We start from the raw sequence: 12,184 nt of genomic DNA, 5'->3' as shown, positions 1-12,184 counted from the left end.
ACAGCCCACCTGTTGCTAAGTGGTTACTGGAGCCCATAGACATCTTTTTTTTTTATTGCTTAGATGGGTGGACGAGCTCACAGCCCACCCGTTGTTAAGTGGTTACTGGAGCCCATAGACATCTACAACGTAAATGCACGCCCACCTTGAGATATAAGTTCTAAGGTCTCAGTATAGTTACAACGGTCGCCCCAGCCTTCAAACCTGGTGCCTTCAAAACTGCTTCACGGCAGAAATAGGTGGGGTGGTGATACCTACCCGTGCAAACTCACAAGAGGTCCTACCACCAGTAAAAAGTCGTTAGTTAGCAGGCTTATCTTGGAAATGTGGTAAGCGAGATTAAGGCATTTGTCAAATATATTTTGTTGTATGATGGCTACCGCCACAACCTCATTATTCTTCATGGTCACTTGAATCATACGCTTTACTGAATACAGTATTTGAAATCAAACAATTAAACCGTTTTCAAATATGCCATTACATCCTTAGCGTTGTATCGCCGCAAAGCCACTGTAGGATCCTAGTTTATACCGAGCTCTATTACCATAATTAACTACAAACAGTACGGTGCAGCGGTGACAACTCAAACATCGGTGGTATCGGTGCAAAATCGTGTGCAAATAAAATTATATCTACGGTAGGTGAGCTTGTTTTGTGAATCTATCCGAGTACATGTAACGAATAAAACGGTATTTGTAAAATGATATCTAAATATTTTCTAGTTTAGTTCTGGCAATTCTTTGCGTTTATATTATTTATTATAATATATTAGAAAAAAAAAACTATACCAATTTGGTTTTAAAAAACGATCTTTAAGCGACTTTAAAATACTAGATATTACTTTATTTTCCTACCATTTTTCCAGCCTTAAATGTTGGTAAAAGTATGTGTCGAACGCACGGGTAACACATTGCAGCCTATTCCAATCTTCCAGCAATTATTAATTGACCAAACAAATTTTTAATCTCATCTTTGTAAGCAGGCAGTATCATGCACGCTGTCGTATCTACTTCTCTATCTAATAACTGAGCGTTCAGAAGCTGAGCAAATGATCTTAGCAAGTAAAAATAACAAGATGATTTGTTTACTAATGTCTGAAATGAAATTGAAAATTCAAAAAACTGCGACAAAATACCTTTTTTTCGAAATGGTTGCATTAGTTGCACTTCGTAAATGAAGAATCTGTTCTTATAGTGGTGATAGGGTTCCATAAATATGAAAAACCACGTCTCAAGGTGTCAAAGTCTTAACTGTATTGTATAGCGCCGGTCCTAATCTTCAAAGTGGACAACATTGCTCTTATCGTCATATTTAAGCACCTATAAATAAAAAGATCTATTTGTCTTTACAAATAATAACATGTCTTAGTTCGACAAACAGAAAAGATCTTAACTAACATGCTATTAAGGGTTCCGCATAAGTTTTAATGAACGTTTGATCTCCGAAGTTCTAAATTTTAATATACGCAAATATTTGTACATCGACGTCTTGTGAAGTCTCTGAGGCAAGTTTAATTAGAAGTATGAGTCAATACAAATCGGAAGGATTGATTACGTAGCTGCAAATTAAAATCGATAAGGGTTTTTATTTTTGTTTTGTTTCGTGAACCTATTAGACGTTGTATTGATAATGTAATCCTGGTAACCAATTTTCTTTGAGAGGCCCCCACATCTCTTCGTCATTTTTAAAACCGTGAATTTTGCAATTTTCAACTTTAAGTAGACTATAATTTTAATTCAGTAATACGCGTGTATAAAAGGCTTATTTAGAAATTATCTTAATTAGATTCGTTTTGAAACATGACCTCATCACAGTCTCAACTGAATTACATGAAAATGAAATGAAAAAAAAACATTAAATATATTTTCATTCAAAAACATAAAGCTAAAAAAGTTAGCCTCCAAGACACGTCTCATACATTCTAAAATATATATATATATTTTTTAAAAAAAACATTCTATAATACCCGGATATCTATCAAAACGGAGATTATAAACTCGAAAATGAATCGAAAGGCTAACTAACGTCGCCGATACGTTTCCCGCTACAAGCGCACGTAACAGACAAATCGATTCTCGGCACCAGTGTCCCAGTGAACCGATTCTGTTTAATCAACAACTAGAATTGGAACTATTCGAACTATCCGAAGTGATTGAAGCGAGGAGCCGACTGACGAGCAATCTTCTACTAATATCCTATCCTTCGCGAGAACTCAATTACAATACAGAGCACTTTAATTTCCTTGTGCATGTACTGTAAAATGGAACAAAGGGTTTTATTAGTTACGTAAAATCAATCAATCATATTTTAACTGTGGAAGATTCTTCGGTTTTGCAATAACGAGTCAGGATTAAGTTACATACTTAACAGAGAAGTATTTTTAAGCTATTGCATAGCTTTTATCGCGGGCCTTGAGCGCGGCTTACTGTAATCATGAAATTCCGTAACGAAAAAAACCTTACACCCCTCACTCCGCCTACCATGTAGCTCGCGTTCAACACATCCACACGTTGCTTTAGTGTAGTGTTAGTGAATAAGCGCGTGGCGTGACGTCACACTGCATGCGCATCATGAAAAGTCTGCCCATCTCTCTCTCGCGCGGTCTAGCTTATGAGTGTGAAGTTAAGTTAAGGTTTTGCTTTTATTATTGTTTAATATAGCGTGGTCTTGTTTTATTATTGTTTTAATATTAAATTATCATTGTCTCATTATAATTGCATAAGTTGATAAAAAATGCTATGCAATAGCTTTACCGCGGCAGTTCCCGAGTGCCAAATGTTTTTTTATTATTTACCGATCACTTAAGCTGTCGTCGCTTAAAACTTAGATCAGTAGTGCATACGTAAAGAGTGAAGCGAATGTGCAAAATTTTTCGATAACCGCAGTCAGTACCCATCAATTTTTCTAATTAAATTCGTATTTAGCACATGCTCACAAGTGACTTCCATAATGACGGAATAAAATCAAGTTACAAATATGAAACCTGGAAAATTTTTAATTTGCCTAATTACTTTTGGGCAAGCGCCTTGTGAACTCTCATGGGTAGGTAGCACCGCTCTGTCCTTTTCTGCCATGAAGGAGTAATGCATTTCAGCTTAACGAGTGGCGCAGCCTTTGTACTATAAGACTGAGTCTTAGAACTCACGTCTCTAGGTAGGTGGCGGTAGCTATATTGTAGATGGACATAAACTGGGGTAACCACCTAACATTAGGTCGGCCGTAATCTCGCCGACCATAGATCCACAAAAAAGGATATAAGTCATATCATAACATATAAGATACCATAGTCTCAAACTGATATTATTCGATGTTCTAAAATTCGTATGGTTTACGCAAGACGCTGACGCATTTCGTTCAAAATAATTATATGAATGTAAATTTTGTATATCGTTTTATAAACCGTAGATGCCTCAATACACATGGTAACCAAACAATGTAATGATTCTTATATTTGTTTATAAAATAGGAATTCACACAATCGATAATATTCTTCCAAGACACCTTAAATGGACACACGCGCGTGCTGATATGCTTGCCAAAATAAGCTTATTCGTATAAGAATTCTTGCGCCTTATACAGCGTAATATGTGAAGGAGATGCCTAAGAACCTTCATAGATAACGAATGCCAATAACATTGTTTTAGCCCCTGGCGATCCTAAATAATGTTGGATGGATTACATGAACATCCCTTTTTTTCTTTACTATATTTCGGAAGACTTAGTCTATATGGTTTCGAATTGTTTAGCGATTATTGATGAACACATTTAAAATATACACAGTTAAAAAAAATGTATTACAAAGCATACAAACCAGACTCCACCTTAACAGTTCTTTATTTATAGTTATTGCTTTATGTGTGACCCAATTTCAATTCAATGGTTGCCCGCAAATTCCTGATTCGCTTAACACTAGCCGTTGCTTTACTGGTGTTAAGATTGTCGTTCTAAAATCTAAACAAGTATCATTTTAAGGTATCATAACATGTCATATCCGTTCTTAGCTTTCTTCTGAAAAACATTACGTCAATCCATTGCTTCTATGACACAAGTGAGAAGCATAAAAACTCAGTCGAATTTACTACATTGCCATTATTATATCGTAATTATGCAATTTCAGATAATCTTTGCCAGTCATGTTCCCGAGTTCTTCTTAATAGCTAGTGACAAAGGCTTTAGGCTCAGAATAACGTGCATTTTGATTATCGTTCCTTACTCCTAAATTATGCAGGGAGACGTCTCGTTATTCTTAATGGTTCGGATAAAATCGTAAACGATTATTTTGCTGTAGAATTTTAAGACGTAGATAAAGCATGTCGCGGAAGAAGTTTGTTTTAACGAACCTTATGGGATTTTATGGGTTTTGCTTGTGTTGGATTAAGATTGTATCTTTTCATTCCATAGAAGAGGATTAGAAATGCTGAAAAATGTATTTTTAAAACACTTGACTGATCTCAATGTACTGACTGGTGAATGGAAAAGTCTCCGTATTTACTGTTGATGCAACATAGTGTAAATCTACATGGGCTGATACAAAGTTTAGCACTAGATAAGACACCAATTTGTGTTATTTTCTACGGTTTCTAAAAAACGCAAACCCCCTACTCTCTCTTCCAGTATTTTTGTATTGCATGGTCAACAATCTTTGTGACGAGGCTTGGTCGAGACCTATGTCCAGCAGTGGCTGATAGAATAGAATATAAATTGGTCAACAAGCTCTCTCACAGATTGGTCTTCGTGTAGAATTTTCCTTAAAATTTAAGTGTGGTTTTTAATACTAACACGCTATACTTCTAGATCAAGTGATTACCGAAGCCTATAGACCTCATAACATCAGTCTCGGTTGTATTAAAAAGCTATCCACAACTTGCCATTAAATCGAAATCGAGTCTGATGATGTCTGTTTGAGGAATTCACATTATGACTTCTATTGGTTTCGGTAACTTTGCAGCAGATGAACCGGAACCTTACTTGCCCAAGTGACGAATAAACAAAAACTGTAAATAGTAAACAAGCTGTGTACGGCATTACGACGAAAATTTCGAATCGGGAAAAACAGCGAGGTAAACTTTAAGCATGACACCGATCCAAATAATCTGGGGAGATAATACTTAGTATTACGTCATTCGGAGTCCTGGCACGTTTGGCCCCTGCGACTGTGTGACATTGAGTTTTGTGTACTCGAAAAGAATGGCACCAGTAACTAAACTTCACGATTTTTCTTATTATTCCCAAATGTGTATTTTTATTAATATCCGAATTAAAAAATATATTTATATATGCTTACTTACGAATTTCGGAAAATGGAAGGTTAAATTTAGCAATTTAATAGTTCACCCCGCAAACTATCGCATTTTGTAAGTGTTATGCTACAAACTTTCACATAGGCTTCACAGCTGTACAAATTAGCTACATATAGCTTATGCAAACATTGACTTCGACAATAATTGTTATACTATATAAACGTCGTCGTGGCCTAACGGATAAGACGTCCGGTGCATTCGTGTTAAAGCGATGCACCAGTGTTCGAATCCCGCAGGCGGGTACCAATTTTTCTAATGAAATACGTACTCAACAAATGTTCACGATTGACTTCCACGGTGAAGGAATAACATCGTGTAATAAAAATGAAAACCGCAAAATTATAATTTGCGTAATTACTGGTGGTAGGGCCTGTTCTGAGTCCGCGCGGGTGGGTACCATCACCCTGCCTATTTCTACAATTACAACATTATTGAATAGCAGCCGTGCTTGGCTGTGCTAACTAAATATTATTAGGGTTAAACGTAGTTCTGTAAGACAATGCGTTCACGTCGTTCATCCGATGGAGTTGAAACAAATATACATTTTTTTTTTTTGTAAATTCCAGTATCTTTAACTTACTTGATTTTGGTAATAATACAAATGAAGATCTCAAGCAAAATCGTCTTTCCCATTTCATTTAAATTAGAGCATACTTTCTGAAATTTCGCTACACTGTGACTAAAACGTATAGAAAAAAATACACGCACAAGTTTCACAAGAGGCGCAGTCATTTATCAAGGCAGCGCTAAGAACTCTCGACAAGGCGAACTTTTGATACAGGATACGCTCGCACTAGACATTAATAATAAGGATATCTCGGTGTTTGATGTGATGTCGTCCCCGTGTTTTATTACTGAAGTGGAAAACTTCTAACTTCATTTCGTTTAGTTTTTCTAATACTGAGATGTTTTTATGTTATATTAGCAGTAAATGTGTTGTTTTTTTTTTTCTCGTAAATATCTATTATTTCGCCATTTGCAATGGGGCCATGCGTGACAGGTTCAGGCCGTGTCAGGTTCGTAAGGTTCCATCATATTTCCAGAAATTCTGAGAGGGTTTTTTTTCCGACTTTAAAGTTTTCTTGGTCACCTGCGACCAGTCTGAGCGAAAGAGTTTTTGTGAAATAATAATTGACGTTTTCGAGTGCTAATTACTAGACATGACCTATTACGATTGGTAGCGTATCATAAGAAAGTAATACCTTAGATTTTAGGTAAGAATAAAGTTTGAAATCATCGGTTCGATAACACAGGTCGCGGATACGGATTTTTAATTAGTGCTAAGACAAACCATATTTCTTATTCTAACGATATTTTACGAAGTTTAAATAAATTGAAATTGTATACATACAAATTCTAATATAAAATCAAATGGTAATTAGTCTTTTGTCATACCCTAAGGACCTTAAAGACTCCCACCTGTCCTGGTGAAACTGGAAAGGCCTCAGGAAGACCAGTAATCACTCATTCAAAAAAAAACCTCAAAGACAAAATAAGTGGCCAATAAGAGTTTATTTACGAAACATTCGACCACAAACAAGTCTGGCATATTTATTCCCGGCGTCTGTTCCCAAAACTCCGGGCGTGGTAACTAACTTCAAGTTAGGCCAGTAAACGACTTTACGTGTCGAACGAGGAAATCAAATTATCAACTCCCATGAACTTCACACCTCTACCCTTTCAAGATATGTACTGGAATTCGTCGGCCGAAAATGTTTGCGCCTGCTCTCTTTGTGAATTCTGAACGTTTCTTTAGAAAATATATGCCAGGGCACGCGACGCCAAACAAGCTTTATTGGGTATCTTCACCAAAGTATGTGAGTTGGGAATTCAATAAGTGACAGCGTAAAGAATTAAGGGTGCTCCTAACATGCTTGCACTTTGTTCCCTATTGTCACTTTGATGTTTCTCTCTCTTTTGTTTTGTTTACAAAATATTCTTTGTGAATTTTGAACAAAATTAGGTCATTGCTGTGATAATGCAATAACTTATTCGCATTGCCACAACAAACTTGTTCTCCTAGGGAGAGATCAATAAATAATTGCAATTGTAAAACATTAAATGAGTGATTTCAAAAAGCTGAATTTGATTACCACTATTATTACGTAGCTGGCTTCCTTTTTAACCCGATGCGTTGGCACGATTAAGAAAACATTACATAATTGTGTGAGACCCGACGGCCGCGCAAGTGGCGCCGTGTGAGCGAACGTGTAACTATGTTGGGGTGGAAGGGGCGAGCCAGAGGAGACGGAGGGAGCGGCTACGAGCACCACCACTCTCGCTAGACTGACGAACCGATCGCCCCGACAGTCGACAGTCGCTCTAGAGTCACGATGAGGACGCCACGCGTCCGCGTCGCTCCCCACATCTTACGTACGCGTGCCGCGATGTAAACAAGTTTTGTGATTTGTGTCTTCATATATCATCGACACAGAAGTGAGTTATTGACTGTGTTTTGAAAAGGACAAATGCGTGGGGAAAATGTTTCAATTTCTGACTCTTTTGTTTGTGACTTTTGGTGTCAATGCGGCCTATGCTCGTGGCGTTGATAATTGTAGTCGCCAGAGTAAAGGTGACAATAGCACTCTGTGCCGGGTGCGAACCCTTGACGCTGACGGATCCAGCTTAGCATCTGCACCTACAGAAAGTACAAAGCGTCTCGATATCGAATGCAACCAGCTGCTACTGTTTGAAAGTTATTTAGAGGCGAACTACTTTCAAAGGTTTCACGAGCTCACAGAATTAACAATTCGGAACTGCAAGCTTCTGAGGATACCAGGCAATGCCTTCGAAGGATTACGTGAACTGAAAAAGTTGTCGATCCGATCTAAAAACTACGATTGGAGCTCGAACAAAAACTTGGAACTCTCGTTGGGTACTTTCAACGGATTACGTGAATTACAAGCACTCGATTTAGGACAAAATAATTTAAAGACTATACCTTCAGAAGTGTTTTGTCCATTGGACAACTTGCAGACACTAAACGTTACCGGTAACAAATTAAAAAGTGTCGATCGTCTCGGCTTCGGTAAAAATTGCGGATCTGGCTTACGAAGATTGGACCTGAGCCGGAATGAAATCAAATCTTTGCCTGAAGAGTCCGAAATAATCGGATTGAAAAGGCTTCAAGAATTAAAACTACAACATAATAACATCACAGACATTTCAGGTGAAACGTTTAACGGGCTCATTTCTTTAAGAATATTAAATGTTTCCTACAACAATATTCAGTTTATCCCTGAGGGCACATTCGCCAGCACGAAAGAGTTACGAGAAGTGTATTTGAATAATAACCTGCTATTTGAACTAGCCAGAGGCGTGTTCCACCGATTAGAACAGCTGCTTGTCTTAGATTTATCGTATAATCAGCTATCTAGTGCTCATATAGATGGCGGTACATTTGTTGGCCTCATACGCCTAGTCATTTTGAATTTGTCGAATAATGCATTGACAAGGATAGACTCTAAGACGTTCAAGGATTTATTCTTTCTCCAAATATTAGATTTAAGAAACAATTCAATTGGATATATCGAAGAAAATACTTTTCTTCCATTGTACAATCTTCACACATTGAATTTAGCTGAAAATCGTTTGCATATGATAGACGAGTATCTCTTCAATGGATTGTTTGTACTTAGTAAATTAAACTTAAATAATAATCTCCTTATAAACATAGATATAAATGCATTTAAAAATTGTTCGGATTTAAAAGAATTAGATTTAAGCTCGAATCAGTTATTGGATGTTCCAAACGCCATCTGGGAATTATCTCAATTAAAAACGTTAGATCTTGGTGAAAATCAAATAAAAGACATAAAAAATGGATCGTTTAAGAGCTTAGATCAACTAACCGGTTTGAGATTGATAGACAATCAAATCGGTAATTTGAGTGTGGGTATGTTTTCTGAACTACCAAGCCTACAGGTTTTAAACTTAGCCAAGAATAAAATTTTAGCCGTAGAACTTGGTAGTTTTCAAAATAATAAACAATTAGAGGCCATAAGATTAGATGGAAATTTTATATCCGATATCAATGGCGTATTCTCGAGGCTGATGAGTTTGTTATGGCTAAATTTGTCGGAAAATCATTTAGTCTGGTTTGATTACGCTTTTATTCCAAGTAACTTGAAGTGGCTGGACGTCCATGGCAATTTTATTGAACATTTAGGAAATTATTACAAGCTTCAAGACGAAATCCGCATAAAAACTTTAGACGTAAGCCATAATCGTATAGTCGATATTTCTCCATTGGCTATTCCAAACAGTGTTGAATTATTGTTCATAAACAACAATCATATCAATAACATTCAAGTAAACACTTTTATGGAGAAGCACAATTTGACTCGTGTTGATATTTACGCAAATGAGATATCTCACTTAGACATCAATAGCCTACGCTTATCTCCTGTACCTCTGAATAAGTCACTACCGGAGTTCTACATCGGCGGAAATCCATTTGATTGCGATTGCTCTATGGAATGGCTACCTTTGATAAACAATATGACAACAATGAGACAACATCCACGCATCATGGACTTAGAGAACGTATTATGTAAAATGACCCATACTAGAGGTGTAACGCATATACCTCTTAGTAACTTGAAGTCTACTGATTTTTTGTGTACATACGAAACTCATTGTTTCACATTGTGCCGTTGTTGTGATTACGTTGCTTGTGATTGCCAAATGACATGCCCGTATAATTGTTCTTGCTATCATGATCCGACTTGGAATAAAAACGTGGTTGACTGCTCCAGTCAAAGCGCTATAGAGATACCAGAAAAAATACCCATGGACGCAACCGAGGTCTACTTAGATGGGAACGACTTTAAAATATTGCAAAATTATGCATTCATCGGGCGAAAAAATATGAGGTCGCTCTATGTAAATTCTAGCCAAGTTGAAAGCGTACATAATAAAACGTTCGCCGGCTTATCATCTCTTATTACGCTTCATCTCGGCAACAATAAACTAAAGCATTTGAATGGTTACGAGTTCGAGCATCTGACGCAGCTTAACGAGCTTTATTTGCAAGATAACTTTATCAGTCATATTGCAAACTTAACGTTTTCAACGCTGTATTCATTAAGAATCTTGAGATTAGACGGCAATAGATTAATCGATTTTAGTATTTGGAGTTTGAATGCCAACAAACAGCTAAGCTCTCTCAGCATAGGTAACAATATGTGGTCGTGTAAATGTAGGTATTTACAAAAATTTACCGCATTCATTTCAGATAATGTTCCTAAAATTGTTGATGTAACGGATATATCGTGTTGGAACGTCGACACAAAAACTACACAAAAGAAAGAACTTAATCTCAACGGAACGATTTGTAGTGATTATTACGCTGGCGATTCGGTTATAGATAACATTTTAGTATCGAATTACATGCCTATGATGGTAACGACTCTCTCCGGATTCATGTTGATTATGTTAGTCATCCTTGTGATTTTCATATTCAGAGATACGGTTCGTATATGGCTCTTCACAAGCTGCGGGATTAGATTGTTTCCATTCAACGGAGCGTACGACGACACTGATAAATTATACGACGCTTACGTCTGTTACAGTCCAAAGGATGACGATTTTGTTATTCAAACCCTCGCTGCCGAGTTAGAGAATGGTAATCCATCGTATCACCTCTGCTTGCATTACAGAGATATACCGCAACATAATGTTGCTTATATGCAATGCACGTTACCACTTCCCGAGTGCGCGGAAGCGTCTAAACGCATTATACTAGTACTGACCAGAAATTTCATAGAAACGGAATGGTCGCGTTTCGAATTCCGACAGGCCCTACACGAAATAGTTAAGTCACGTATTTATACTTTAGTGATAATAGAAGAGGGTTCAATTTTGCCCGAGGCCGAATGCGATCCTGATTTAAGGCCGTACTTGAAAACAAGCTCAAGGATAAGATGGCGCCAAAATAAATTTTGGGAAAAGTTACGATACGCGATGCCGGATAAGAGATACAAATCTAAAACGTCTGCCTACAGAAATAATATAAATTCTTATTCAATGCGAAGTGCCACCCAGAACGGAACAATGCGATCTTTTTCTTTCACTGAGAAAATGAGAGGTTCGGCAGATGGTGTCAGTACGAGTCCAGAGTTCGTCGACCCCGCGTCTCAGCACGTGCCTGTAGCATCGTATGGACCGGACGGTAGACCACCCTCGGACCATATTTACTCATCGATAGATTCGGACTACTCATCCCTAGAGCTAGGTGCAAACAATCCGAATAGGAGACGCGAGTTCAGGCATTGGCCTCCGCCGCCACCTTTAATTGACACTCAAAGCTCAGGTCAAGCTTATCTTGTCTAGTCCATGTGCTTCACGTTACTTATTTTAATTAATTTAGTCAAAGCTTCATGTGAATATTGTATCGATCGTAACACGCGCTTTACCAAATAATTAAAATTTATATTATATTTTTGTAATTTCTCGCCGTTACAAAGGGCGTTCGTGAATTCGATGTAAATAAATACATTCTATAAGACTGCTGTAGTAATATTGTGAATTTGTAAATAAAAATGTAAATAAATGTCCATAGTAAAAGTCACAAGTATACTATTTATGTACTTTAATAAAGCCATTGTGATAATTTTTGCATAATACGCTCTTTCATTAAAACCCTTTTACGATTCAAGTGTTTCGTTATTTTATTTTTTGTCTATTTATAATGTTAAAATGGTTTAACCTCATCCAAGGTTATTGATAAGTGCCAGTTATTAAAATGTTATTCTTTTTTTTGTAAGGGATTCTTAATTAAAGCATTCTTATTTGAATAACGGAGAGCATATTGTTGAACTATTTTAAAAAACACGAGGACATGAAAACTTTAATTGCAGAATCAATTTACGGATAATAGGTAA

General features: G+C 37.0%; 1 protein-coding gene across 1 annotated transcript; it reads left to right on the top strand.

Annotated features, from left to right (window-relative positions):
• The first annotated feature begins 7,411 nt into the window (after positions 1–7,411).
• On the top strand, positions 7,412–11,958 carry LOC114240936 (toll-like receptor 7). The gene has a single exon (XM_028171619.2). The coding sequence runs from the start codon at positions 7,782–7,784 to the stop codon at positions 11,631–11,633; it is 3,852 nt and encodes a 1,283-aa protein (XP_028027420.2). The 5' UTR covers positions 7,412–7,781; the 3' UTR covers positions 11,634–11,958.
• Positions 11,959–12,184: the final 226 nt, after the last annotated feature.

The sequence above is a fragment of the Bombyx mandarina genome, chromosome 23 (assembly GCF_030267445.1).
Source record: "Bombyx mandarina strain Sakado chromosome 23, ASM3026744v2".
Lineage (NCBI taxonomy): Eukaryota > Metazoa > Arthropoda > Insecta > Lepidoptera > Bombycidae > Bombyx > Bombyx mandarina.
The sequence above is the reverse complement of the archived record's forward strand: the minus strand, read 5'-3'. Positions and strand labels throughout refer to the sequence as shown.

Bases quoted from the DNA above. Each gene is read 5' to 3' on its own strand.
- LOC114240936 (XM_028171619.2), top strand. From the start codon at position 7,782: ATGTTTCAATTTCTGACTCTTTTGTTTGTGACTTTTGGTGTCAATGCG.